The 27,973-nt window shown below is 42.7% G+C and overlaps 2 protein-coding genes across 5 annotated transcripts in view; one reads left to right on the top strand and one right to left on the bottom strand.

Annotated features, from left to right (window-relative positions):
* On the bottom strand, nt 1-27,056 carry LOC129045072 (small ribosomal subunit protein eS8-like). The gene is made up of 2 exons (XM_054503332.2): nt 26,921-27,056; nt 1-706 (listed from the first exon to the last, which is right to left on the bottom strand). The coding sequence occupies exons 1-2, from the start codon at nt 27,054-27,056 to the stop codon at nt 48-50; spliced, it is 795 nt and encodes a 264-aa protein (XP_054359307.2). The 3' UTR covers nt 1-47.
* The window catches only part of FBXW4 (F-box and WD repeat domain containing 4), an 85,709-nt gene continuing 84,760 nt past the window's right edge, over nt 27,025-27,973 (top strand). The window contains exon 1 of one of the 4 annotated variants that reach the window (XM_054503095.2): nt 27,025-27,854. In XM_054503095.2, coding sequence (XP_054359070.2) covers nt 27,055-27,854 — 800 coding nt within the window. In that variant the 5' untranslated portion in view covers nt 27,025-27,054. The remainder of the gene's footprint in view (nt 27,855-27,973) is intronic. The other 3 variants (XM_054503093.2, XM_054503094.2, XM_054503092.2) reach the window with 3 other exon arrangements.

Genomic DNA, 27,973 nt, shown 5'->3' with positions numbered 1-27,973 from the left:
CAAAACAGTAAACACCTTTATTACATGGGTGAAGACAAAACAAGGATTTATTTGCCTTTCCGGGCCTTATTCCTAAGATAGAACTCCAACTCTTTGCCCTCTAGCACATAGCCATCTGCTCGGCCACACTGTCCCGGCCTTGAAGCGATGCATGCAAGAAGCTTGCCCTGCTGGAACTGCTCCTCCAGGAGACTGCTGATTTTGGCATTCTTTTTCCTTTCATCATATTTCTTCTGAATTTTTTTAGATCGTTTTTTGTTTAAAATCTCTTCTTCCTCAGGAGTCAGCTTGGATCCCTTCTTGCGGCCCAGGGGCAGTGCATAGTGGGACTCGTACCACTGTCGGTACGGTGTGCTGTCGATGAGCACGATGCAATTCTTCACCAGGGTCTTGGTACGAACCAGTTCGTTATTAGATGCATTGTAGACAACATCGATGATCCTTGTTTTACGAGTACAACACTCTGAGCCCCAGGAGAAATTCCCCACGTCCAGCCTCAGGGCACGGTATTTCTTGTTACCTCCCCGCACACGGACTGTGTGGATGCGGCGGGGGCCAATCTTGGTGCTGGCAGCTGGGTGCCCCAACTCATACTTCCGCTTCTTGTGGTAGGGCTTTCTCTTGCCCCCGGTTTTGTGGCGCTTGTGCCAGTTGTCCCGAGAGATGCCCGTCGCTCGGCGCTGGCTGGAAAGAGCGGAAAGGGCACCTTCTTACCAAATGCCCAGGTGTCATTCTGGGCCCCAAGAAAATAATTTACACAAGTTTCTCACCTGGAGCATTTCTCTGAGAACTGGCATATTGTTTTTGTTCCTTTCATGCCTCCAAAAACAGAAGAGGTTTCTTTAGGTGGCTACTATACCCAAGAACACCGGCATTTTCTTCTTAGGCAAGGACCTCAAATTCAACCATAATACTACTTTAGAGACTAACAAATGTTCATGAACAGTTAAATACAGAAGGAGGTTTTATGATGTGAGGCCATGAGCATGAACTTTGCAAGCAGTAGATCTGAGTTCAGTTTCTAGTTTTCCTGTACATTAGCTTTGTGTCCTTGGACAAATCGCTTGACCTTTCTTAGTCTTTGAGAAATGGGGATGATGAGAATAATAATACCCTTTCTGTTAACTTTACAGGCTACTGTTGTAAGCTAGGAGGTGCTGTGCATTCATTTTAATTATTGTTGGGACAAACTGATATCAGGGCTCTCTGAAAACTGCCTCAGGAGAGAGTCCATTTAGAAGGACTGATGCAAGCCTTATGGACCTACTGACACAGGCAGGCCATGAAGCACAGGGACAGTGAAAAGGGTCAGCATAAATACTTAGGGCCAGGCACAGTGGCTCATGCCAGTAATCCCAGCAATTTGGGAGGCTGAGGCAGGCAGATCACTTGAGGTCAGGAGTCTGAGACTAGCCTGGTCAACATGGTGAAATCCTGTCTCTACTAAAAATACAAAAACAAGCCAGGTGTGGTGGTGTGCTCCTGTAATCTCAGCTACTTGGGAGCCTGAGGCAGGAGAATCCCTTGAATCTGGGAGGCGGATTGCAGTGAGCTGAGATCACACCACTGCACTCAAGCCTGAGCAGCAGAGTGAGACTCCGTCTCAAAAATAAATAAACACATAAATACTTAGCATTTACTATGTGGGAAACATTCTTGATACGGAGGTGGAAAAGTGGGATTGGGGGAAGAAATAGTAGATAGTAGATAGTTAGCCGGGCGCGGTGGCTCACGCCTGTAATCCTAGCACTTTGGGAGGCTGAGGTGGGCAGATCACGAGGTCAGGAGTTCAAGACCAGCCTGGCCAACATGGTGAAACCCCATCTCTACTAATAATACAAAAAATTAGCTGGTCATGGTGGCGGGCGCCTGTCATCCCAGCTACTTGGGAGGCTGAGGCAGGGAATCGTTTGAATCTGGGAGTTGGAGGTTGTAGTCAGCCAAGATCTGCCATTGCACTCTAGCCCGGGCGACAGTGCGAGAATCCGTCTTTAAAAAAAAAAAAATAGATAGTAGAAAGTTTGGCTCCCTGACTGGTCACTTGGAGAAGAAAAATACACTGTAAAAAGTATAACCAATATTAGGTAGTACTGACCAATGCCAAATCAACAGAATAGCCAGGGATTGCTTAGGACTGGTGTGGGAAGGCTTTCAAGAGGGATAAAACATATTTGCTTTGATGGATGGGCAGGATTCAGAAGACTTTTCCAGAAAGAGAACAGTTTGGAGCAAAGGCTCAGAGGCCAGACAGACAAGACCTTTGTGTTACCTATCAAACACTCAGTATATATCCAACATTGTGCTAGCTTCTTTTACATTCTGTTGTCCAATTTAACATATACATAATAGTACAACAAATTAGGCTTTGTTATCCCTATTTTACAAATAAGGAAACCGAAGCTCAGCAAGATTCAGTATTTTCCCAAGGATCCTAATAAAGCAATGGCAGACCCAGGGTTCAAATCCACATTGTCTAACTCCAAGTCCAAAGATTTTTCCAGAATATATGCTGCTTGTTTGGCATAAAGGAAATAGGTCAGTTTGGATGGAATGGAAGGCTTCATGCTGGGACAGTCAGGATGCAGAGAGGTCAGGGGAAACCAGAATACTGAGTGCTAGGCAAGAGGGTTTGGATTGACCAGGAAGCCCTTGGGTGGCTCAAGGTATCTGAGTAATAGAGTGACATAACTGAAGTTTGTCCAGGATTCCCAAGTCTAAGGCTTTGTCAGGACATAAGCTATACCAATTAATAATTAGTTCTGGGCCGGTCATGGTGGCTCACACCTGAAATCCCAGCACTCTGGGAGGCAGAGTGGAGGCTGGTGGATCATTTGAGGTCAGGAGTTTGAGACCAGCCTTGCCAAAATGGCAAAACCCCATCTTCACTAAAGATACAAAAATTAGCGGGGTGTGGTGGCGCACTCCTGTAGTCCCAGCGCATGCCTGTAGTCCCAGCTACTTGGGAGGCTGAGGTGGGAGAATCACTTGAACCCGGGAGACAGAGGTTGCAGTGAGCCGAGATCGCACCACTATACTCCAGCCTGGGTGACAGAGGGAGACTCCGTCTCAAAAAAAAAAAAAAAAAAAAAAAAAAAATTAGTTCCAAAGGGAGAAAGCTACTACCCTGTCATTTATTCTTGGATGTTTCCTCCTATTGAACTTATTTTTCAGTTTCTCATTTGTGTTATTCTTGGGTACTCTTAAATACTTCTGCAACTTCCAGCACAGAGATAGCATCATATTTCGGTAGTAGACAAAGTGAGAAGGATTTAGATTGGTCCTGGATCCAGTAGTGAACTGCAGAGATGAAAGTACTCACACACAGACTATTTTAGCACCCCAAGTACCACTGAATCTAGCCTTCCATTAAGAGGCTCCTACATTCTTTTCCTAAGCTGAAGGTTTCAATGTAGGTCAATGGTGAAAGACAAATTGTTGGAGGACTAACAGACAATGCTCACTCTTTACATTGTGTGTGGGAATTTCTCTACTGATTCAATAGATGTTTGCTTGGGTGTTAAGCGTGCAACAGCAGTAGCAATTCCTTCTGTCCTCCCATCCGTTTTTTAAACTTCATTTTAAAATGGACATTGATTTCAAAACTTTAAGAAAGTTTATGCGCGATGACGCAGCAATATCACTGTTAGGAATTTATAAGCAAATGTAAAGCAAAGTCTAAAATGTGAATACGCAGCACTCTTATAATACCAAACATTTGGAAACACCTAAGTTTCTAATAATAGGGAATTGGTTGAGTAAGTTATGGTACATCTTATTTAGTGGAATGCTGCACAGCCAATAAGATAACATTGTTGAAGAACATTTTTTTTTTTTGAGACAGAGTTTCACTATTTTTGCCCAGGTTAGAGTGCGATGGCGCCATCTTGGCTCGCCGCAACCTCCACCTCCCCGGTTCAAGCGATTCTCCTGCCTCAGCCTCTTGAGTAGCTGGGATTACAGGCGTGCACCACCACGGCTGGCTAATTTTTGTATTTTTAATAGAGACGAGGTTTCTCCATGTTGGTCAGGCTGGTCTCAAACTCCCGACCTCAGGTGATCCCCCCCCCCGCCTCAGCTTCCCAAAGTGCTGGGATCACAGGTGAAAGCCACCACGCCCAGCCCTGAAGAACACTTAATGATGTAGAAAAATGTTAACATTATGTTAGTCACAGTTTAGGCCATTGTTTGTTCGTTTGTTTGTTTGTTTGTTTATTTATTTTGAGACAGGGTCTTGCTGTTACCCAGGCTGGAGTGCAGCGGCACAATTTCAGCTCACTGCAACCTCCGCCCCCCGGGTTTGAGTGATTCTCCCGCCTCAGCCTCCCGTGTAGCTGGGATTACAAGCGTGCGCCACCATGACCTGGCTAATTTTTGTATTTTTAGTAGAGACTAAGTTTCACCATATTGGCCAGGCTGGTCTCAAACTCCCAACCTCAGGTGATCCACCAGCCTTGGCCTCCCCAAGAGCTGGGATTACAGGCGTGAGCCACTGTGCCCATCCTCATTGTTTAATTTTTAAAAGTATATAACCACTTCACATCCATTATTATAAAAACAGAACATGTGGGCAGGGGGCTCACACCTGTAATCCCAGCACTTTGGAAGGCCAAGGCCGGAGGATAGCTTGAGCTCAAGAGTTCAAGACTAGCCTGGGCAACAAAGTGAGACCTCATCTCTACAAAAAACACAAACATTAGCCAGGTGTGGTGGTGTGTGCCAGTGGTCCCAGCTACATGGGAGGCTGAGGCAGGAGGATCACTTGAGCCCAGGAGGCCGATGCTACAGTGAGACATATATTGCGCCACTGCACTCCAGCCTTGGCAATAGAGCGATACCTTGTCTGAAAAACAAAAAACAAAAAAACACAGGGCTTGGTCTGTGGCTCACATCTGTAATCCTAGCACTTTGGGAGGCTGAGGCCAGCAAGACCAGCTTGGGCAACATGGCAAAAACCCATCTCTACAAAAAATACAAGAAATTAGCCAGGTGTGGTGGTGCACACCTGTAGTCCTAGCTACAGGAGGCTGTGGTGGGAGGATCGTTTGAGCCCAGGAAGTTGAGGCTGCAGTGAGCCGTGATCATGCCACTGCACTCCAGCCTGGGCGAGTGAGACCCTGTCTTAAAACAAAACAAAACAAGAAAACAACGTGTTGGCATGGATACGGAGAAATAGAAACCCTTGTATAATGCTGGTGGAAATGTAAAATGGTGCCTCTGCTGTGGAAAACCGTATGGTGGTTTCTCAGAAAATTAAACATATAATTACCATATGATTCAGCAATTCCACTTCTGAGTATGTACACAAAAGAACTGAAAGCAGGGACTCGAACAGCTGTTTGTATGCCAATATTCATAGCAGCATACTTCACAGTAGGCAAAAGGTGGAAAAACCTGAATGTCCATTAACAGATGAATGGATAAACAAAATGTGCTAAATACATACAATGGGGTATTGTTTAGCCTTTAAAGGGAATGATCAGATACATGCTACAACATGGATGAACCTTGAAGACATTATGCTAAGTAAAATAAGCCAAACACAAAAGGACAAATATTGTATGATTTCACTTAAATGAGGTATCTAAAATAGTCAAATACATAGATTCAGAAAGTAGAACAGTGGCTACCAGGGATTGGGGGGTGTGGGGTGGAATAGGGAGTCATTGTTTACTGTGTATAGAACTTCTATCTGGGAGGATGAAAAAGTCCTGGAGACAGATATTAGTGATGGTCATACTAACAATGTGGATGTATTTAATGCTACTGAACTGTATACTTAAAAATGGTGAGAAGGGTAAATTTTATGTTATGTATATTTTACCACAATAAAAAAAATTAATTTTTGTTGTTGTTGAGACAGGGTCTCCCAGGCTGGAGTGCAGTGGCACAATCATGGCCCACTGCAGCCTCGACCTCCTGGGCTCAAGTGATCCTCCCATCTCAGTCACTCAAATAGCTGGGACTACAGGTGCATGCCACTACACTCAGCTAATTTTTGTATTTTCTATAAAGACGGGGTTTAGCCATGTTGCCCAGGCTGGTCTTGAACTCCTGGTCTCCACTGGCTCTGGCTTCCTAAAGTGTTGGGATTACAGGCATGAGCCACCACACCATTCCTTAATTTTTATAGTACATTTTAAATTTAATGTAGTACACTGAAGACTATAAAACATTAATGAAAGAAATTGAAGAAGGTGGCTGGGCACAGTGGCTCATGTCTGTAATCCCAGCACATTGGGAGGCTGAGGAGGGTGGATCACTTGAGGTCAGGAGTTCAAGACCATCCTGTCCAACATGGTGAAACCCTGTCTCTACTAAAAATACAAAAATTAGCCAGGCGTGGTGATGTGCACCTGTAATCCCAGCTGCTCGGGAGGGGAGAATTGCTTGAGCCCAGGAGGCAGAGGTTGCAGTGAGCCAAGATCGCACCACTGCACTCCAGCCTGGACGACAGAGCAAGACTCTGTCTCAAAAAAAAATTGAAGAAGACACAAGTAAATGGAAAGATATCCTGTGTTCACAGATTGGAAGAATTAATGTTGTTAAAATGTCCATTTTGGGGCCAGGTGTGGTGGCTCACGCCTGTAATCACAGCACTTTTGGAGGCCGAGGCAGGCAGATCACGAAGTAGGGAGTTCGAGACCAGCCTGGCCAGCGTGGTGAAACCCCGTCTCTACTAAAAATACAAAAAGTTAGCTAGGCATGGTGGCGCGTGCCTGTAGTCCCAGCTACTCAGGAGCCTGAGGCAGGAAAATTGCTTAAACCTGGCAGGCGGAGGTTGCAGTGAGCCGAGATCGCGCCACTGCACTCCATCCTGGGCAACAGAGCAAGACTCCATCTCAAAAAAAAAATAAAGTCCATACTACCCAAGTGATCTACAGATTCAATGTAATCCCTATCAATATTCCAGTGACATTTTTTACAGAAATAGAACAATCCCGAAATTCATATGGAACCACAAAAGACCCTGAATAACCAAAGCAATCTTGAGCAAAAAGAACAAAGCAGGAGGCACACCCTACCACATTTCAAAATCTACTGCAAAGCTATAGTAATCATCCGGGTGAGGTGGCTCACATCTGGAATCTCAACAATTTGGGAGGCTGAGGCAGAAGGATCGCTTGAGGCCAGGAGTTTGAGACCAGCCTGGGCAACACAGAGAGACCTTGTCTCTACCAAAATAAATAAATAAAATAAAATAAAAATTAGCCAGGCATGGTGGCACATGCCTGTGGACCCAGCTACTTGGGAAGCTGAAATGGGAGGATCACTTATGCCTGAGAGGTTGAGGCTACAGTGAGCCATGATTTCGCCACTGCACTCCAGCCTGGTCAAAAGAGTGAGACTCTGTTTTAAAACAAAACAAAACAAACAAACAAAACAGACACATAGACCAATGGAACAGAATAGAGAGCCCAGAAAGAATTCTATACATTTACGGTGAATTGATTTTTATTTATTTATTTACTTACTTACTTATTTTTATACAGATGAGGTCTCGCTATGTTGTTCAGGCTAGTCCTGAACTCCTGGGCTCAAGTGTTCCTGCCTCGGCCTCCCAAAGTGTTGGGATTACAGGCACGGGCCACTGCACCCGGTTCAGTTGATTTTTGACAAAAATGCTAAGAACCACACAATCAGGAAAGGGCAGTCTTTTCAAATAAATGGTGGTGGGAAAACTGAATATCCATATGCAGAAGGATGTAATTAGACCCTCATCTCACACCCTATACAAAAATTAACTCAAAATGGATAAAAGACTTAAACGTAAGACTGGAAACTGTAAAACTACTGGAAAAAAACAGGGGAAAAGCTCTGTGACATGGGTCCGTGCAGTGATTTTTTTGGATATGACCCCAAAAGCACAGGCAACGAAAGCAAAAATGGACAAATTGGATTACGTGAGACTAAAAAGCTTCTGCACAGCAAAGAAAACAATCACCAGAGTGATGAAAGACTGTATTTGCAAGCCACACTTCTGATAAAGGGTTAATATCCAAAACATAAGGAATTTGGCCAGGTGTAGTGGCTCATGGCTGTAATCCCAGCACTTTGAGAGGCCAATGTAGAAGGATTGCTTGAGCCCAGGAGTTTGAGGCTATAGTAAGCCATGATCATGCCACTGCATTCCAGCCTGGGCGACCCTGTTTCTAAAAGAAAAATTAAACAATTTAAACAAATAAATAAAATATAAAGGAATTCAAATAACTCAATAGTAAGAAAACAAATAACTTGATTCAAAAATGGGAAAATAAGCCCCAATAGACATTTCTCAACAGAAGACATACAAATGGCCAACAGGTATATGAAAAAATGTTCAACATCACTAATCATCAGGGAAATGCAAATTGAAACCACAGTGAGATACCACCTCACACCAGTCAGAATGGCCATTATAAAAAAATGAAAGATAATTGTTGGTGAGGATGTAGAAAAGGGAATCTTTGTACACTGTTAGTGGGTATGTAAATTAGTACAACCATTACGGAAAACAGTATGGAGGTTCCTCCTCAGAATTAAAATTGGAACTACCAGCCGGGTGTAGTAGTTGTAATCCCAGCACTTTGGGAGGCCAAGGCAGGAGGATCACCTGAGGTCGGGAGTTCGAGACCAGCCTGACCAACATGGAGAAACCCTGTCTGTACTAAAAATACAAAAATTAGCCAGGTGTGGTGACACTCATCTGTAATCCCAGCTACTCGGGAGGCTGAGGCAGGAGAATTGCTTGAACCTGGGAGGTGGAAGTTGCGGTGAGCCAAGATTACACCATTGCACACCAGCCTGGGCAACAAGAGCAAAAACTCCGTCTCAAAAAAAAAAAAAAAAATTGGAACTACCATATATCTAGCAACCCCACTACTGGGTATACATCCAAAGGATATAAATCAGCATGTTGAAGAGATATCTGCACCCACTTCCCGCCCCTGCCCTGTTCACTGAAGCACTATTCACAATAGCCAAGATATGGAATCAACCAAAGTGTCCATCAAAGGATAAATGGATAAAGAAAACGTGGCATATATACACAATGGAATACTATTCAGCCTTAAAAAAGAAGGAAATCCCATCATTTACAACAACATGGATGAACCTGGATGGCACTATGTTAAGTGAAATAAGCCAAGCACAGAAAGACAAATAACACATGGTCTTACCTATGTGTGGAGTCTCCATGAACTCTGAAACAGAGAGTAAAATGGTAGCTTCCAGAGGCAGGGGTTGGGGTGATTGGGGAGATGTTGGTCAAAGGACACAAAATTTCAGTTTGACAGGAGAAATAAGTTCAAGAAATCTATCATACATCATGGTGATTATAGTTAATAACAATATATTGTATACTTGAAAATTACTGGCAGGTGCCTGTAGTCCCAGCTCCTCAGGAGGTTGTGCCACCCACCAAAAGATGGTAAGTATGTAAGGTGATAACACCTGTTAAGTAGCTTGATTTAGCCCTTCTGCAATGAATGCAGCAATTAAGACATCATGTTGTACACCATAAATATTATAATTTTTACTTGCCAAATAAATAAATAAAAGTATATATGCAAAAGACTATATGGGAGGCTGGATAGTAGTTTTTTTTCTTTTTACTTATCGTCTGTGTGTTGGTTTTTAAAATCATTTAAAAATTGTGTTTTGGCAGGGCACGGTGGCTCACGCCTGTAATCCCAGCACTTTGGGAGGCCAAGGTAGGCAGACTGCTTGAGCTCAGGAGTTTGAGACCAGTCTGGGCAATATGGTGAAATCTTGTCTCTACAAAAAATAAAAAATTAGCCAGGTGTGGTGGTGTGTGCTTGTAATCCCAGCTGCTCAAGAGGCTGAGTTTGGAGTTTCACCTGGGCCCAGGGAGGTCGAGGCTGCAAGTGAGCCATGATTGTGCCACTGCGCTCCAGCCTTACAGAGCGAGACCCTGTCTCAAAAAAAAAAAAAAAAAAAAAGTCTGTTTTAATTACATTACATGAGAATTACATAAATACATTTGTCTTATAAAAAAATAAAACATTACTGGTAAAATTAAAGTCCTCTTAAATACCTCCCTCAATCCTGTATATCCCTGCATATATATATATATATACCTGAACCCATGAAAATTATATGATTCATTTGTACATATCATTTTAGTAATATTATTTTCAACTTTTTGTTTCTCTCAACGCTATTTATTTTTTCTCTCTTTCTTTCTTTCTTTTTTTTTTTTTGAGACAGGGTCTCACTGTGTCACCTAGGCTGGAGTGCAGTGGTGTGATCTTGGCTCAGTGTAACCTCCACTTCAGGGCTCAAGTGATCCTTCTGACTCAGCCTCCCTAGTAGCTGGGACTACAGGTGCATGCCACCATGCCCGGCTAATTTTTGTATTTTTTTTAATAGAGCAGGGTTTCACCATGTTGGCCAGGCTGTTCTCAAAACTCCTGGGCTCAAGCAATCTGCCCACCCAGGCCTCCCAAAGTGCTGAGGTTACAGGCATGAGCCACCGTGCCCGGCCTCAACGCTATTTCTTAGACATGTTTTCATGTCATTATTTTCCACTTTTGTGTTCTCTCTTTTTTTTTTTTTTTTTGAGACAGTCTCGCTCTGTCACCCAACCTGGAGTGCAATGGCATAATCTCATCTCACTACAACCTCCACCTCCCGGGTTCAAGTGATTCTCCTGCCTCAGCCTCCTGAGTAGCTGGGATTACAGGTGCCTGCCACCACGCCCAGCCAATTTTTGTATTCTTAGTAGAGACGAGGTTTCACCATGTTGGCCAGGTTGGTCTCGAACTCCTGACCTCAGGTGATCCACCCGCCTCAGCCTCCCAAAGTGCTTGGATTACAGGCATGAGCCACTGCACCTAGCTTTTGTGTTCTCTTTTTAATTATTATATTCTTTTAAATTATTACATGTTATTCCATAGATAAATACATTGTCGTTTATTTAGCCAGTTTCCTGCTGACGGGTATTTAGGCTGTTTGCAGTTTTCTGCTATTATAAATAATGCTGCATGGACACCATTTGTATTTTTTACATTGATCTGAATAAAGCGTGTTACATTTATATAGAGAAAAAATATTTGTAAATATTTAAAAATATTTGTTTTAATTTGAACTGGAACAAAGGCCATGACTTTAGGTATTAATTCAGCGTGTGTCCCCATCTTTCAAGTGGCCAAGGTTGTCCAAGACACACATAATGCCTTTACATTGTTGATGTGTTAGAACTAAGTGATAACACTTGCCTTCCATCTATTATTTTTTCCCTCACAGAATTCAAAGCAGTATAAATCTGTCAGCTCCCCAACTTTCGGCATCCATAGGAGAACTGAAAAGACCAACCACTGCTACAGATAAGGGATTGAATCTCACTCCTTCTATAACCTCAAGTCGTAGAAACTGAGACCTGGAGAGAGATTTTTTCAACCCACAGAGGGACAGGAGGTGATAAAATAGATATCTCAACCCCCATGGCAGATCAGAATTCGTAGCTAGAATTGATATAATTTGATCCCTTGGATATGCAATCACATTTGTTCCTGTCATCACTTGATCTTCAACTCTTACCCTTACACTTGGGATGCTGGAGACGGAATTAATGAGGAAATCGGCAAATTCCTAGCTACTTCTACTTGGTGCCATGTCATCCTTAACCAAAGGTGCAACTGAGTGTAAAATAAATAAAGTTCTTGTATTTGGTAAAATTAGTTACAACACAAAGGCTCTCTGGTAAAAAAAAAAAAAAAGAGAGAGAGAAAAAGAAAAAAGGGAAAGAAAACACTCCTCTCCCTTCAGCCTCCCCTCAAGCCTCTAATCTCATCTGTGAAAAAGAACTGTACTTTACTGTCCACAAAACAGTCTATTTTCAAAGTGAGAGGAGAATGGCCCTGTGAGGAAAGCCATCAGTAACTGCAGTTCCCGAATTCCTGCTTGTTTATAGAAAGCAGTGGCGGAGGATAGACACTTTGAAACCACCTGTGAAAGAATTAAAGACCAAGGGGGGCAAACCCCCATCACAAACAGAATCTCACTGATCAAGTGTGAAAGAAAAGGAAGAAAGAAAAAGCCAAGTAGATCTTTGCAGGCAACCACTAGATGGACATAGAATTCAAAAACATTCTTTAGCGAGATCAAGGATGGCAGGCTTTGAAGCCTGGAGAGCTGGCGAGTCTCAGAACGGCCTGGCCGTGGCAAGCCCCGCACCGAAGCGCCCGCAGTCTTGCACTTGCTGGAGTAAAGCATTTAAATTGGAACAATGTCAAATTTCACAGCTATCTTATGTCTAGTGACCTTACGGGACCCCAAGGGGAAGACAGATAAAAAATGATTGTTCTCGACAAGTTCCTGAAAGCGAAGAAGTCAAATAGGCAACCTCTTGAAATGAAATTGCCCACAAACTGTTGCATGCAGGGTGGCCAGCAAACAGGGCTTATTTATTTATTCATCTATTTATTCGTTTTACCAAGGACTCACAGCGTGTCCCTTTCTTCATAGAACACACACAAAGATAAAGTCCCATCATCATAGTATATTAATTTAGAAAGAAGGTTATTGTGGGCAAAGAGGAGGTAACAAGTATTCTGAATTATTCGATCGATTTGAAACAGGTTTTACTGTTGTTTCAAGAAAGCGAGACATAACTAGTGTCTGACACACAAAAAAACTATACATTACGTGAAATAACAGTTTATGAGGACAAAGACGAGATCTCAAACTTCTGCTGTGTTTTTTAGACAAGAATTTCAATGACACTTCACATCCCCTAACTATGCCTAAGTGAGTCATCTTAGCTTAATGGCTTTTTTCTTTTTAAAAGAAATAAACATTACAGAGGTAGCTAAAATTCCCTTTTACTACTACCCTAAATCTCATTTGCCTGCTTCCTTTCCAGAGGCAGCCACTACCATGAGTTTGAGGTGCATAATTCTGTTCTATTTTTTGTACTTCTACATATATATATACACATATACATATCCTTAAAGAATTACAATATTGTTTTGTGTTAAATATTTTTGTATATATTGCTCTGAATCTATTTTGCTTATGTCGCTCAACTTGATGTTTTTGCCACCTATCCACATATATGTTTTGTTCCTCTTTTGGACTTAATGTTTTAAAGGAAGAAACCAAGGAGGAAGAGGTTTATTCACACAAGAACAGCTATCTGTACCTATATGTTTCTGCCTGTCTCTGATTGGAGACTAAAGTCAGGAGGACTTCTTGGAAGAAGCAAGGAACTGAATTTGGTTTTTGAAAGAGACTGAAAAAATGCTGAGTGCGAATGTTGTGGGGGCATGTCAGATACTCCTTACAATAATTCCATAGACTAGGAATTGTGAGGTTTGTTGTATGATCTTTCTTTCATTATTTAATTATAGATTCTATGGCTTTTTTGATATTTAGGTTAGACAAATGTTTTGACTGTGGAAGATACATTTAAAAAGGGATGCTAAATAAATCAAGATTTACTAAAACTGAACAACAGAAATCCTGTAAAACACTATCATTTAAGCCCAACAGGTGGACACACAAACCAATTACAAATCAAAGAGGCTTTGATCCATGGAGTCTTTGGTGTATGCCAAATAAAATACATGCAAAATGTATTTGTAGTGTGAGATAAAGATATAAAGGTCACTTCGTAAGTGCTGCTTATGTTAGTAGTTTTAATTTTACCTTGTCAGTGCCTCTGTGTACAAAACTTAAGAAAGCAAGACTTTGATTTGTTCAGGTTTCCTTAAGGAGGGACACAGAATCCTTGAAGCATGATTTGAAAAAGATGGATAAGATATTCTACCCAAAATTCAACATCACCTTTAATCTTGCCCTCTCCTCCTCTAATCCCTAGGTAATGTTTTGTGCTTCTTTTGCAGAAAAGCAATTTTGTTAATCACTTTAGCACCAATTCTTGCATCCCTGGCAATACTCAGAACTGCTTCCATCCAAGTCTTTGATGTGGGAAAGAAACACACACACACTCTTTCGCATGTAATCTGAAAACAATTCACCTCTTGCCAATGAATGCACAGCACTCCACTTTAATAGAGAGCAAGTTCTGTGGAGGTTTCTAATCCTTTCTGCCAAAGAAGAGAAGAGAGAGAATCACTCAGGTAGCCCAACCTCATTCAGGAGTTAAAATCACTTGGAATGTTTTGTGGTGTGTTTGGGGGTTTTTAGAAATATCACTTGCTGAAGATTACTGCTCTCAGGGGAAATCAAAACAACTCAAGATCAAAAAATAAATAAATAAAAAATAAAAATAAAAAAAAGATTTCCCAACTCAAACAGGATATTCTTCTCAACTTAGATAACTCGATCTAAGTGTATTACAAAAAACCTACTTTAATCCCTCAAAGCAATGGTGTTATAGATAAGCGGTAACTGAGGTGGCTTAAATTCCAGAAATGTACAAAAGATTTGGTTAGAAACAAAGCTAAAAAAGAAAAAAGCTCAATCAGCATTGCTGTGACTTAAAGAGGTAAATTTAGGGCAGTAAAAATGCAAAGAATGACCTTTATTAAAGAAATAGTCATAAAAGTCCAGAATTATCGCAATGCTCTCATTGGCTTTTTATAGTGTCTGTATGTGTATGTATGTGTTTTGGGTGTGTATGTGTTTGCGTGTGTGTCAGGGTTCTATGAAATTGAAATTTTTTTTTTACTGATATGTACATATGATAGGATTCATTTGAAAATTTATTTATACATTTTACTGTGATGTTACAACATGCTGAAGCTTTATTCCATAATTTTTTGTTCTTTTTATAATTTTTGGTTGAGTTATAGTATTTTCTTCCTGTTTAGTCCATTTCCTAACATATCATTGCTTACTTAAATGCAATGAATGAATTTTATTCTGTTTCCTTCTGTCAATAATTACCCTATTTTCACAATCTGGGTATTAATTTTGATCTAACTTCAGATATCCCAGTTAACACATTGCAAATCCCCACTCTCCCTTCTGCACTATAGCTCTCTATTGCAAAATAAGGGCAATTTCTTTCATTATGGACTCTTCCATTTACCCAAAACATGCTCTAAAAATGCCCTTTCACTTTTTAGAGAGTCCCCTTAGAGATGAAACGCTTTTCAATAGGTTATACGTGCAAATAGTTAATAAACATTTAAAAGGTATAAAATAGTATACAATTGACAAGAAATTCTGTGTCCCATCCACCCAAATTCCCCTCCTTACAGGCAAACACTAGTACTAGGTTTTTGTGTATCTTTATGGAGATATTTGGTGTACATGAGTCAAAGCACACAAATAGTTTTCCCCTCCACAAATGGCAATATATTATACACACTGTTCTGAATTTTGCTTTTTTTTTCGCTTAATGTATATTAGAGATCCTTCTCTAGTGATACATACAATCTTTCTCATTTTTTTCACAGCTGCTTATTATTCTATTCTACGGATATTCCATGATTTATTTAAACAGTTTGGGAGACATTTGTTCCCAACACTTCTATTCTCTGTCAGTGTCTTGTTCCTACTCAGGTTGTTTCTATGACTCTATCTTGGATACTGTTGAATAAGTGATTTTATTTATAACATGGAAGACTACTGAAAAATAATTTAAATTTTATTTTCTAAATGTTTTAAAACTTCAAAAAATTACCAAAAGTGATGTGGGTTTATAGTTTTTAAAAACCAGCATTGTGAAAGCTGTATGATACCAAGACTTTTTTTTTTTCTTTGAAACAGGATCTCACTCTGTCACCCACGCTGGAGGGCAATGACACCATCTCTGCTCACTGTAAGTTCTGCCTCCCAGGCTCAGACGACCTCCTACCTTAGCCTCCCAAGTAGCTGGGACTACAGGCTTGGGCCACCACGCCCGGCTAATGTTTGAATTTTTTTTTTTTTTTTTGAGACAGAGTCTCGCTCTGTCACCTGGCTGGAGTGCAGTGGCCCGATCTCAGCTCACTGCAACCTCCACTTCCTGGGTTCAAGTGATTCTCCTGCCTCAGCCTCCCGAGTAGCTGGGACTACAGGCGTGCACCACCATGCCCAGCTAATTTTTGTATTTTTAGTAGAGACTGTGTTTCACCATGTTGGTCAGGATGGTCTTGATCTCTTGACCTCGTGATCTGCCTGCCTTGGCCTCCCAAAATGCTCGGATTACAGGTGTGAGCTACCGTGCCCAGCCTAATTTTTGTATTTTTAGTAGAGACGGGGTTTTGCCATGTTGCCCAGGCTAGTCTTGAACTCCTGGGCTTAAGTGATCCACCCGCCTTGGCCTCTCAAAGGGCTGGGATTATAGATGTGAGCCACCATGTGCAGCCCAAGACTTTCAATTACTTCCTCTCAGTCCCCTCATAGATCCCACTTAGATTGGGTCATGACATAACTGCTTAAACACTTAAAATTCTGTTGTTCATTTATTTCTTATGTGGGCTAACATAAGACACACACAGCATCAAAATTTTCTTCTAATAGCTGATATTAACTTTAATTCTCTTATCCCTGCAAAATATCATTAAATATTATTACTTTACACATCTTTAATTAAACTCCAACATGCTATCTCATACGTGACTAAAGACTCAAATCAGAAAAATTGCAACATCTGGTTGACCTCAATTCTTTTACAGGAGTTAAGGAAGCTATTGGGTCTGACCATTGTGGTTCCTCTCCTATTGTATGGTCCAAGAGATGGAGATCTTTTTGTTTTTGAGATTTAGTCTCACTCCGTTGCCCAGGCTGGAGTACAGTGGTGTGATCTAGACTCACTGCAACCTCTGCCTCCCGGGTTTAAGCAACTCTTCTGTCTCAGCCTCCCAAGTAGCTGGGACTACAGGCGCCTGCCACCATGCCCAGCTAATTTTTGTTTTTTTATTTTTGAGATGGAGTCTTACTTTGTCGCCCAGGCTAGAGTGCAGTGGCATGATCTCAGCTCACTGCAGACTCCGCCTCCCGGGTTCAAGCGATTCTCCTGCCTCAGCCTCCCAAGTAGCTGGGATAACAGGCGCTCGCCACCGCACCCGGCTAATTTTTGTATTTTTTAGTAGAGACGGGGTTTCACCATCTTAGCCAGGCTGGTCTCAAACTCCTGACCTCATGATCCACCCGCCTCGGCCTCCTAAAGTGCTGGGATTACAGGCATAAGCCACCGCGCCCGGCCTAATTTTTGTATTTTTAGTAGAGATGGGGTTTCACCTTGTTGGTCAGGCTGGTCTCGAACCCCTGACCTCAGGTGATCCACCTGCCTTGGCCTCCCAAAGTGCTGGGATTACAGGTGTGAGTCACCGAGCCCGGCCAGAGATGGAGATCTTGAGAGATTATAAAGTTGCTGGATTGTGCCACATATCTACTGAGCTTGGTGCAGTGTAGGGAATGCATGAGCACCTGGTCAAAAATTCCTCTCCACTCATTAGTTGCTGCATAGCATTTACAGACCCACACCCTTGCCAAGAGATAATTTGAGCTCTTAACTCTGTCTTGCCAGGGCTGATATCGATGTAATTATTGTTTGATTCTACTATAAGACTGAATTCAGTTTCAGCTTTTTAATTTGTCCATTTCACTTCTTATTTATCAGCTTCTATTGCAGATGTGAAGTTTAGCATTTCTTTGCTCACTCTTTTACTGGGAAACTCTTCTAGCGGAAAGCCTGTCATCTGTTGTGAAGGAGAGCTGGTGTTGACTTGAAGCAACAGAGTTGGTGGTCCAGTGGCCATTGTCCTGTGTTAGGAGCAGGTGGTCTCGCTAAGCTCCATGTGTTTGGAAATTTCTCTGACCAGTGCTTGTTCTGCTAAAGGAAGAAGAGCTCAAGCTGCACTCCTTGTTTCCAGGTCAATCTACTGAACCTGGGAAAATCCCCAGGGGCTAGCTTGAACTTCTTCCTGCTTTTCTCTTCATGGTGGATTTTAAACATAGGGGATTTTCCTCATTCATCTATTTGTATTTCAAACAGCTGCTATAAGAAAGGGGAAAAGGCACATTTTATAGTATATATTTTTAGAAGCAGTGACATAGTTTCTCAAAGGATAACAGTTAAATTTTGGTCCAAAGACTATAATTGCTCTTTACTTGGTGTGTGTGTGTGTATTTTTTATATATATACATGTGTGTGTGTATTATATGTTTTTGAATATGTGTGTATACATTTTTTACTAAAGTAAAAAACAAAAAAATTAAAATCTATTCTTATTCCATTCACATTAAAACTTGTGTTTATATTTAACAACTTAACACAATCCACCATCTGTTGAAGATACTGTAATTGAATGATACTCCAGAAAAGTTGTCCTGTGTGTTTTTCACATTTTTTTCCACATTTTTAACAGGACTTGAAACCTAGGACAATATAAATAAATGATATCCTGTGGTTTCATTCAGTGTAATAAATGTCTCAAATGAAAAAATTTACTTAAACTTTGGCATTGTTAAATAGTAGTAATAATAATAGAATCAGAAATAAGAATTTTGTATTTAACCTGGCACTTTCTTCCAGAAAAACTAAAGATGCTTAGGAGCAAATTTTTTCTGGAACTTAGTTCTCATTATTTTCTTGGAAAAGAAAGAACTCATAAGGTAATATCTGTACATATTCTATCTTAGTGGTGACTGATTATTTACTTATACTTTTAAAAAGAACCTAGAATCTGAAGGCAAGGTAAGAAATCCCCAGTGATCATGTAAATTTCACAAGGTTTTGTGGTTCCCTTCATCTTCAAGTTTTTATTTATCTTCCATTATCTGTTACCAAATGACTCAGTCTTCTGACTGGCAGAGACTGGAAAAATAACAAAATCTTTTTTTTTTTTTTTTTTTTCTGAGAGAGTCTGTCTCCCAGGCTGGAGTGCAGTGGCACGATCTCAACTCACTGCAACCTCCACCTCCCAAGGGTCAAGCGATTCTCCTGCCTCAGCCTCCCGAGTAGCTGGAATTACAGGCGCCTATCACTATGCCCAGATAATTTTTATATTTTTAGTAGAGACGGGGTTTCACCATGTTGGCCAGGCTGGTCTCAAACTCCTGACCTCAAGTGATCTGCCTGCTTTGGCCTCCCAAAGTGCTTGGATTACAGGTGCGAGTCACCACGCCCGGCTTAGAAAAATCACAAAATCTGATGTCACATGGCAATGGCAATACAAGAATTTAATCTTAGATCTGAATGCTGATGGTATGCTCTATATTTTATTTAAAATCTCTTGAAATGTACACTGTTGACACAAAGAAGGCCATTGCATACTAATAACAGCATTACTAACTGGCAAAACCCCGGAGAGCTGTTTTTTTTTCCGCCAAAAAAATTACATTGTGTATCTCTATCCTGCCCACCTGCCCACCTCCTTACTTGCTCTACTGTTCATTATAGACATGTGGTCCTTAACTTTTGTAGACACAGCTATGCATTTACATACCATATATTTAAATGCATATACATATATAATTTATATAAAAATTAGTGATGGGAAATGTCTGTTTTTCTCACTTATAAAATTAGGACAGTGTCTTGGAATGATGTTATGTGACCCTTTGGAAAACATCTTACAGCTGTTGTCCAGGCTGGAGCATAGTGGTGGGATCATAGCTCATGTAACCTGCAACTCCTGAGCTCCAGCAATCCTCCAGCCTCAGCCTCCTGAGTAGCTGGGATTACAGGTGCCCACTACCACACCTGGCTAATTTTTGTATTTTTTGTAGAGATGTGGTTTCACCATGTTGGCCAGGGTCGTCTTGAACTCCTGACCTCAAGTGATCTGCCCGCCTCAGCCCCCCAACGTGCTGGGATTACAGGTGTGAGCCACCACGCCCATCCTAAGATGAAACTTTTAAAAACTTTATTTTTTAGAACAGTTTTAGATTTACAGAAAAATTGTGAAGATAGTAGAGAGTTTCCATACACCCCTATTATCACATTTTATAATATTATGATTGTTATTATTAACAAACTGATCCAATTTCCTTAGTTTTTACGTAATGTCCTTTTTCTTTTCTGTTCCAGGATCCCATCCAGGATAGATTACCTTTAGTCATCATGTCTCCTGTGGCTCTTCTTGGCTGTGACAGTTTCTCAGCTTTCCCAGTTTTAATGAACTTGCCATTTTCATCACATTGTATCAAGACCTACTATCAATATGACTTATGACTAGTGATGCTGACCTTGATCACTTGGCTGAGGTAGTTCTTGTCAGGCTTCTCCACTGTCGAGTTGCCCTCCCCATCCCCCCTTTCCATATTGTACTCTTTGAAAGAAAGTCACTATGTGCAGCCCTTCCTTAAAAATATTAAAATGAACTAGCTTAATTAAGTTCTTTCTTACATTTAGGTGTAAATACCTCTGAGGTTTTTTTCTTTAAAAAAAATGATTATCTATGTAATACATACTCACTGCACAAGACTTTAAAAATGCAAGAAAAGTATAAAGCAGCAGCAAATAGAACTACCCATAATTCCACCTCTCACAAGCAACCATTTCTAACTTTTTGTCATATTTCCTTCCAGTTTTTTTTCTTCTGCATAAAATAACTATTTTTATTTCTATTTATTTATTTTTTTGAGACAGAGTTTCGCTCTGTCACCAGGCTGGAGTGCAGTGGCACAATCTCGGCTTGCTACAACCTCCACCTCCCGGGTTCAAGGGATTCTCCTGCCTCAGCCTCCTGAGTAGCTGGGACTACAGGCGCGCACCACCATGCCCAGCTAATTTTTGTATTTTTAGTAGAGACGGGGTTTCACCATGTTGGCCAGGATGGTCTTGATCTCTTGACCTTGTGATCCACCCACATCGGCCTCCCAAAGTGCTGGGATTACAGGCATGAGCCACCGCGCCTGGCCGAAATAACTATTTTTAAATAGCACTTGCTTGAAATTATTTCATAGGTGGTAAAAATATTTTATCTTTGAATATGGCAAAGAAGATGGATTCATATAAAACCAGAGCAGATCTTGATGGTATTTCAAGATATAAACTACCAACCCAATAGATAATTTCTGAAAATAACATTTTAGAGTCTTTTCCTCTATTTTTGAGAAGCTTGAATATTTACAAATACAGCATTCACTGTGAGACTTCTTGTTTCTTTTCCTAAGACTTTTAACTTGTTTATTTTACTATTACATGAAACACATTTTATTTTAATTTTTAAAGTTTTAGTATTTTTTGAGACAAGGTCTCATTCTGTTGCCCAGTTTGGAGTGCAGTGGCATGAACATGGTTCACTGCAGCCTCAACTTTTTGGGCTCAAGTAATCCTCTAGCTTCAGCTTCATGAGTGGCTGGGACTACAGGTATACACCACCACACCTAACTAATTTATTCTTATAGTTTTTAGAGACGGGGGTCTCACTGTGTTGCCCAGGCTGGTCTTGAACTCCTGGGCTCAAGCAATCTTCCTACCTTAGCCTCCCAAAGTGCTGGGATTACAGGGATGAGTCACCACACCCAGCCTTATTTAAATAAGGTTTGAGGAAACTTGGGTAGCTGGTTAAAACTCTGGCAATGATCTAGGTTTCAAATCACCAAATTTCTTTTTGCATGGTGTATAGACTCATGACAACTCTATTTTTTTAAAGACTTTATTTTGTAAAGGTGTACATGCTTCTTATTAAAAAGTTAAGTAATACAGAAAAGTACAAAGTAAAATCCCAAAATTCTATCACCTAAAAAATCATTATTAACATTATTCCACAAACCTTCCCTTTGCATATATACACAGAGAGATAAATTTACACAAAAGGCTCACACATACCGTACATAGTTACTAAATGAGGATGAAGCAAAATGAAGAAATTGAAGAAAATGAAGCTGAAACAAAATGAAGGAATTACCAAATTTTAGCTAAATGTTCTTTTGCAAGACACTTTAGTTCCTAACAATCCCTTTGAAGTTTTGAAAAAAGATTATGAAAAGCATTAAGAGTTTGAAAGTCTACATGATTAACTTTTTTTCTTTTCTTTTTTTTTTTTAGACAGGGTCTTGCTCTGTTGCCCATGCTGGAGTGCCTTGGTGTGATCATGGCTCACTGCAGCCTTGACCTCTCAGGCTCAACTGGTCCTCCCACTTCAGCCTCCGAAGTAGCTGGGACCACAGATGTGTGTCACCAAGCCCAGCTAATTTTTTAAAATTCTTTTGTAGAGACAGGATCTTCCAGTGTTGCCCAGGCTGGTCTTGAACTCCTGGAGGCTGGTCTTGAACTCCTGGAGGCTGGTCTTGAACTCCTGGGCTCAAAAACAATCCTCCTACCTCAGCCTTCCAAAGTGCCAGGATTACAGGTGTGAGCCACCGTGGCTGGCTGGAAAGCTCTTCTAATAGTGACTGGCATATAGTAAGTGCTTATAGTAAATGTAAGCCAATGCTATTATAGAGGAATAATGGTGAGCATCTGGGCCCACATATGATATTGAAATCTGTCACTCACAAAATAATCTCTTTCTCTCTCATTCATCTCAGAATAATTTTCCTGTTAAATCTACCAGCTCCTGAGGGGCCCTGAGGGTATAACCAACGGGTATGTGGGCACCAATGTAATGAATGTGTGAATAGGTGATTCTGTCATCTGTTTATAAGAATGGCCAGAACACAAAATTCTAGCCTTTTTACAATCCTAAACGTATACTATGTGCTACCAATAACAGCAACAATCACCATCATGCATGTCACTTACATGTACACACTAACATAAAGAACTTTATATCTCTGCTTTAAAATCCTCTTTAAAAGTAAACTATTAGCCTAGGTAACATGGTGAGACCTCATCAATGAAATAAAAAAATTAGCCAGGCACCTGTAGGCCCAGCTGCTCTGGGGCTGAAATGGGAGGATTGCTTGAGCCCAGGAGGTCAAGGCTGCAGTGAGCCAAGATCATGCTACTGCACTCCAGCCTAGGTGACAGAGTGAGACACTGTCTCAAAAAAAAAAAAAGGTAAATTAATGTTAGTGTTTCTAAATACCCACAAAATTATGAAATTTATATTGTGTCTTAAGTTTTTTTTGTTTGTTTGTTTTTGAGATGGAGTCTCGCTCTGTCACTCAGGCTGATGTGAAGTGGTGCAATCTCAGCTCACTGCAACCTCCGCCTCCTGGGTTTAAATGATTCTCCGGCCTCAGCCTCCTTAGTAGCTGGGACTACAGGTGCGCGGCACCACGCCTGGCTAAGTTTGTACTTTTAGTAGAGACAGGGTTTCACCATGTTGGCCAGGTAGACCAGCCTGACCTCAGGTGATCTGCCCGCCTCGGCCTCCCAAAGTGCTGGGATTACAGGCGTGAGCCACCACACCCAGCCAATATTGTGTCCACTGTTTTCAGTTTATTAATCTATAAATTAATTTTTTTAAATAAAAAAGCTTTATGAAAACAAAGGTAGATTTCACCTCCCTACCTTATTTCATGATGATTCCTGAATCTGAACTTCAAGGGAGTTGATGACTTTTACTTAAAGATGTTCTGGGCCCGGCAGGGTAGCTCATGCCTGTAATCCCAGCACTTTCGGAGGCCAAGGTGGGCGGATGGTCTGAGATTGGTAGTTCAAGACCAGCCTGGCCAGCATGGTGAAACCTCGTCTGTACTAAAAATACAAAAATTAGCTGGTCGTGGTGGCAGGTGCCTGTAATCCCAGCTACACAGGAAGCTGAGGCAGGAGAATCACTTGAACCCAGGAGGCGGAGGTTTCAGTGAGCCGAGATCACGCCATTGCACTACAGCCTGGGCAACAGAGTGAGACTCTGTCTCAAAAAAAAAAGATGGTCAAGTCCACCAAAGTCTTTCTACCTTCCTCTTTTCTGAGTATTAATATATTTATTTTCTTTGATAGAAAAATGCTATTCAGGTCCTTCATAAAGACATGCATTTACTTTTATTACAAACTCATCTTTTCAGCCACATCTTTTCAGTTGCTTTTTTTTTTTTTGACAATCTATCCCCCCAAAAATTTTAAAAGTAAATTTTGTGACACAATTTTTAAAAGTTTGGTTACATCCCAAATTGGATTTTTCTTTGTTGGGGGCAGGGAAAGGGAGAGTTGATGAAAAATTCTAGCTGCTTCTCTGAGCTAAGGCTAAAGGTTTTCTTCTTTGTTGTTTTCTTTATCACATGTTTGGTAATTTAGGGACATACATCACCACCAAATAACAGATTATATGCCAATTTTCCATTTTGGCTTTGCTTTTTTTCCTGCATACTGAGTATGTTGACTTTTTTGGAAATCTCATTACATTACAAATTCTAGGCTAAGAGTTTACCTGATCTCTAGTTTGAACGTGAAAGAGGATGATTTGATGTTGTTGTTTTTTTTTTCTCTCACCCAGGCTGGAGTGCAGTAGCACGACCTCGGTTCACTGCAACCTCCGCCTCCCGGGTTCAAGCAATTCTCCTTCCTCAGCCTTCCCAGTAGCTGGGACTACAGGCGCCTGTCGCCACGCCCGGCTAATTTTTTTGTATTTTTTAGTAGAGACGGGTTTTCACAGTGTTGTCCAGGCTGGTTTTGAACTCCTGAGCTCAGGCAATCTGCCTGCCTTGGCCTCCCAAAGTGCTAGGATTACAGGCGTGAGCCACCGCGCCCGGCCGCTTTGATGTTTTCAAATGATGCTTTAATTTCTCCATTAATGAGGGCCGGGGGCGGTGGCTCACACCTGTAATCCCAGCACTTTGGGAGGCTGAGGCGGGCGGATCACGAGGTCAGTAGATTGAGACCATCCTGGCTAACATGGTGAAACCCCGTCTCTACTAAAAATACAAAAAATTAGCTGGGCGTGGTGGCGGGTGCCTGTAGTCCCAGCTACTCGGGAGGCTGAGGCAGGAGAATGGCGTGAACCCGGAAAGCGGAGCTTGCAGTGAGTCGAGATCACGCCACTGCACTCCAGCCTGGGCAACAGAGTAAGACTTCGTCTCAAAAAAAAAAAAAAAAAAGGCCGGGCAAGGTGGCTCACGCCTGTAATCCCAGCACTTTGGGAGGCCGAGACAGGCGGATCACGAGGTCAGGTCAGGCGATCGAGGCCATCCTGGCTAACACTGTGAAACCCCGTCTCTACTAAAAATACAAAAAAATTAGCCGGGCATAGTGGCGGGCGCCTGTAGTCCCAGCTACTCGGGAGGCTGAGGCAGGAGAATGGCGTGAACCCGGGGGGGTGGAGCTTGCAGTGAGCCGAGATCGCGCCACAGCACTCCAGCCTGGACGACAGAGCCAGACTATGTCTCAAAAAAAAAACTCTCCATTAATGAAAATGAAGTACATTACACTTGTGTGATTATGGATTTTGATCCTGATTTATGTTGGGTTAAAGAAGTTTTAGTGCCTCCACTAAAAATGAGATAGAATATAGATGAACTACTCAGCTTTACTATGTATCCTGAATGAGTTAAGTACTCAAACAGTAAGAAATTACAAACATCTCTAACACAAATCTAAACACAAAATGCAGGAACCATATTCCTGCTATATCATTTGTCTTCCTTCTTGAGTAGCTCATAGTGCACAAATGTAGCAAAATCAATAAATGTTGAACTCATGACACCACCTAAATGTGAAGTATTCCTGCCTCAATAGTCTTCTAACAGTATGATACCTGTGAATAAGTAAATTTCTTTATAATGGTCTCTAAAAGATGGCTTAAATTCTTTGGCCGCACTGAAATGTATAAAATATTGCTTTCAATAAACCACTGCCTTGAGTTTGGAAATCGTTTTCTACACAAAGTCTTTGTTGCATTTGGAGGGGAGGGATGGCATTTTTTTGTAACAGGATTTGACCTGTAACTATTATTAAGAATTTTCTTAGAGGAGTTCAAAGCATTTTACAGGGATCATCTCATTTATCCCTCGAAAGTAAGGCAGAGGCATTATCTCCACTACAGATTGAGAACACTAAAAGGCCAAGATAGGTGAGGCTTTTTGTTGTTGTTTTGCTAAGATCAAAAAGTAATTCTAGGGCAAAGCCAGATTCCGGTCTGACCTTGTTACATGATGCTTCTTGCAGTACCATAATACAATGTAGTTTCTTCCCTAGGTTTCTCTTTGGCTATGCTAGGTGTTGAATAATTTTCGGAGTCAATTTTTATTCTTCTCTGCTCCCTGAAAATGAGTGTTAAGATGTAGATAAGTACAAAAGAAAACTCCCCAATCCTTCCTATCTGGATTGGGAGTACAGGATAAACAGACAGAAATTGGCATCTTCCTCCCCTCCTCCAAGTTTTACTGCCTAGCCCAATGCTAATAGAAAAATAACCCGAGCCACAAATGCAAGTCCCATGCATAATTTTAAATTTTCTAGTAGTTACATTAAAATATATTGTATTTAGCCCAATACAGCGTATCCAAAATATTAACACTTCAACACGTAATCAATATAAAATTATTAATAAGATATTTTGCATTCTTTTTTTGGTATGGCTTCAAAATCTGGTGTGCATTTCTCACTTATAGCTCATTTCAATTTGTATTAGCCACATTTCAAATGCTCAGCAGCCACATGTGACGAGGGAGGACACTGATGGACAGCACAGGTCTAGACCTCAGTAGCTCTCCCTTCAGATTAATGCCATGTGAATCGAATGGGTGCTATGAAGAATGGATGCTGAGTCCTTGGAGAATCAACTTGCACTTGGGTGGTGACTGATAAGCCCTAGCTGTGCCATTTCCTGATACATGACTGTTTTTGAAGTTAATGGACTCAGGATCTAGAAGACTGCAAATCCCCAAATATGTCTAACACCCAAGCTCACGCCAGGACCGTGCTTCCCGGCCTGTGTGAGAACCTAAGCTATGGAACCTGTCAACTTCTAGGGCTGCAGATTCGTTGGGCCCTCACATGTGGCCCGTGGAAAGGAGGCATCACTCGAGGAAGAGGAGGGCTTCTAGAGGGGCAAGGCCACCCAACTAGGGGCTTCTTGAGGGCAGGTGCTCCAACTGGCCGCTTCCTGAGGGCAGCGGGTCCTCTTGTGGCCTCAGGCAGGGCCCTGAAACCGGCCTCACGTGTTTGCAGCGCGAACTCCTGTGCTTCCACCAAGCGCTCTCGGGGATGCGGGGGTGGTGTCAGCGCCCCGGCCCCAGCCCGCACCCCGAAGTGGCTCCAAGGCCGCAGGTGTGAGGGGCGTGCCCAGGGCTCGGCCCGCGCCGCCCCATGTGACCCGGTCCGACATGGTGTCGCCTCCTCCCGGGGCGGCGGCGGTGGCGGCTCGGGCTGGGCTCCGCGTCGAGCCGGCCCCGCGGCCGCTCATGGGCAGCCAGGGCCGCTCGGGGCCCCCCGGGAACGGCGGGCCCGGCGAGGGCGAGGGCGGAGAGGCGAGGAAGCTGCAGGAAGGGAGGGTGGCGAGGGGGAAGCGAAGGAAAGGGAAGGGGAAGGGAAAAGCGAGAGCGGGGCAAGGCGGAAGAGGAAGCGGGGCGGAAGGGAAGCCCGGGCCGCAGACGGCGAAGGAGGCAGCGGGGCCGGGGGCTGACGCGGGAGCGAGGGCATGCCCAAGGGAGGAAGCAGAGGGAGGCGGAAGCGCGGAGGAAGGGGCAAGAGGCATCGTCAAGGGAGTTGAGGGGAGCGCAGGGGCCGGGAAAGAAGCACAAGGAAGAGAGTATGGGAAGAAGGAGGAATGGAGGGTCAGGGCTAGGCGGCGGGAGGGCGCCAGGCCGGGAAGAGCACAGGGACGAAGGGGTCAGGCTTGGGCCGACATCGCGGGGACAGGGGTGGCCATGGCGGCGGCGGCCGGGGAGGAGGAGAAGGAGGAGGCGGCTCGGGAGTCGGCTGCCCGCCTGGCCGCGGGGCCTGCGCTCTGGCGCCTGCCGGAGGAGCTGCTGCTGCTCATCTGCTCCTACCTGGACATGCGGGCCCTCGGCCGCCTGGCCCAGGTGTGCCGCTGGCTGCGGCGCTTCACCAGCTGCGATCTGCTCTGGCGCCGGATAGCCCGGGCCTCGCTCAACTCCGGCTTCACGCGGCTCGGCACCGACCTGTAAGCGTCCGCTCGCCCGCCCGCTCCCCGCCCCGGGCCGGCCCCGCGTCCCGGGAAAGGGCGGGGCGCTGCGGCCTGGTCGGCCCAGGGTCGTGTCGCACCCCGAGTTTCTAGGCCTA

Source organism: Pongo pygmaeus, chromosome 8 (genome assembly GCF_028885625.2).
Source record: "Pongo pygmaeus isolate AG05252 chromosome 8, NHGRI_mPonPyg2-v2.0_pri, whole genome shotgun sequence".
Classification (NCBI taxonomy): Eukaryota; Metazoa; Chordata; class Mammalia; order Primates; family Hominidae; genus Pongo; species Pongo pygmaeus.
This window is presented reverse-complemented; position numbering and strand designations above follow the sequence as displayed.

Bases quoted from the DNA above. Each gene is read 5' to 3' on its own strand.
- LOC129045072 (XM_054503332.2), bottom strand. From the start codon at position 27,056: ATGTCGGACCGGGTCACATGGGGCGGCGCGGGCCGAGCCCTGGGCACG. The intron at 707-26,920 runs GTGGAAGCACAG...TTTGGTAAGAAG, and splicing joins CGCATCCCCGAGAGCGCTTG to GTGCCCTTTCCGCTCTTTCC.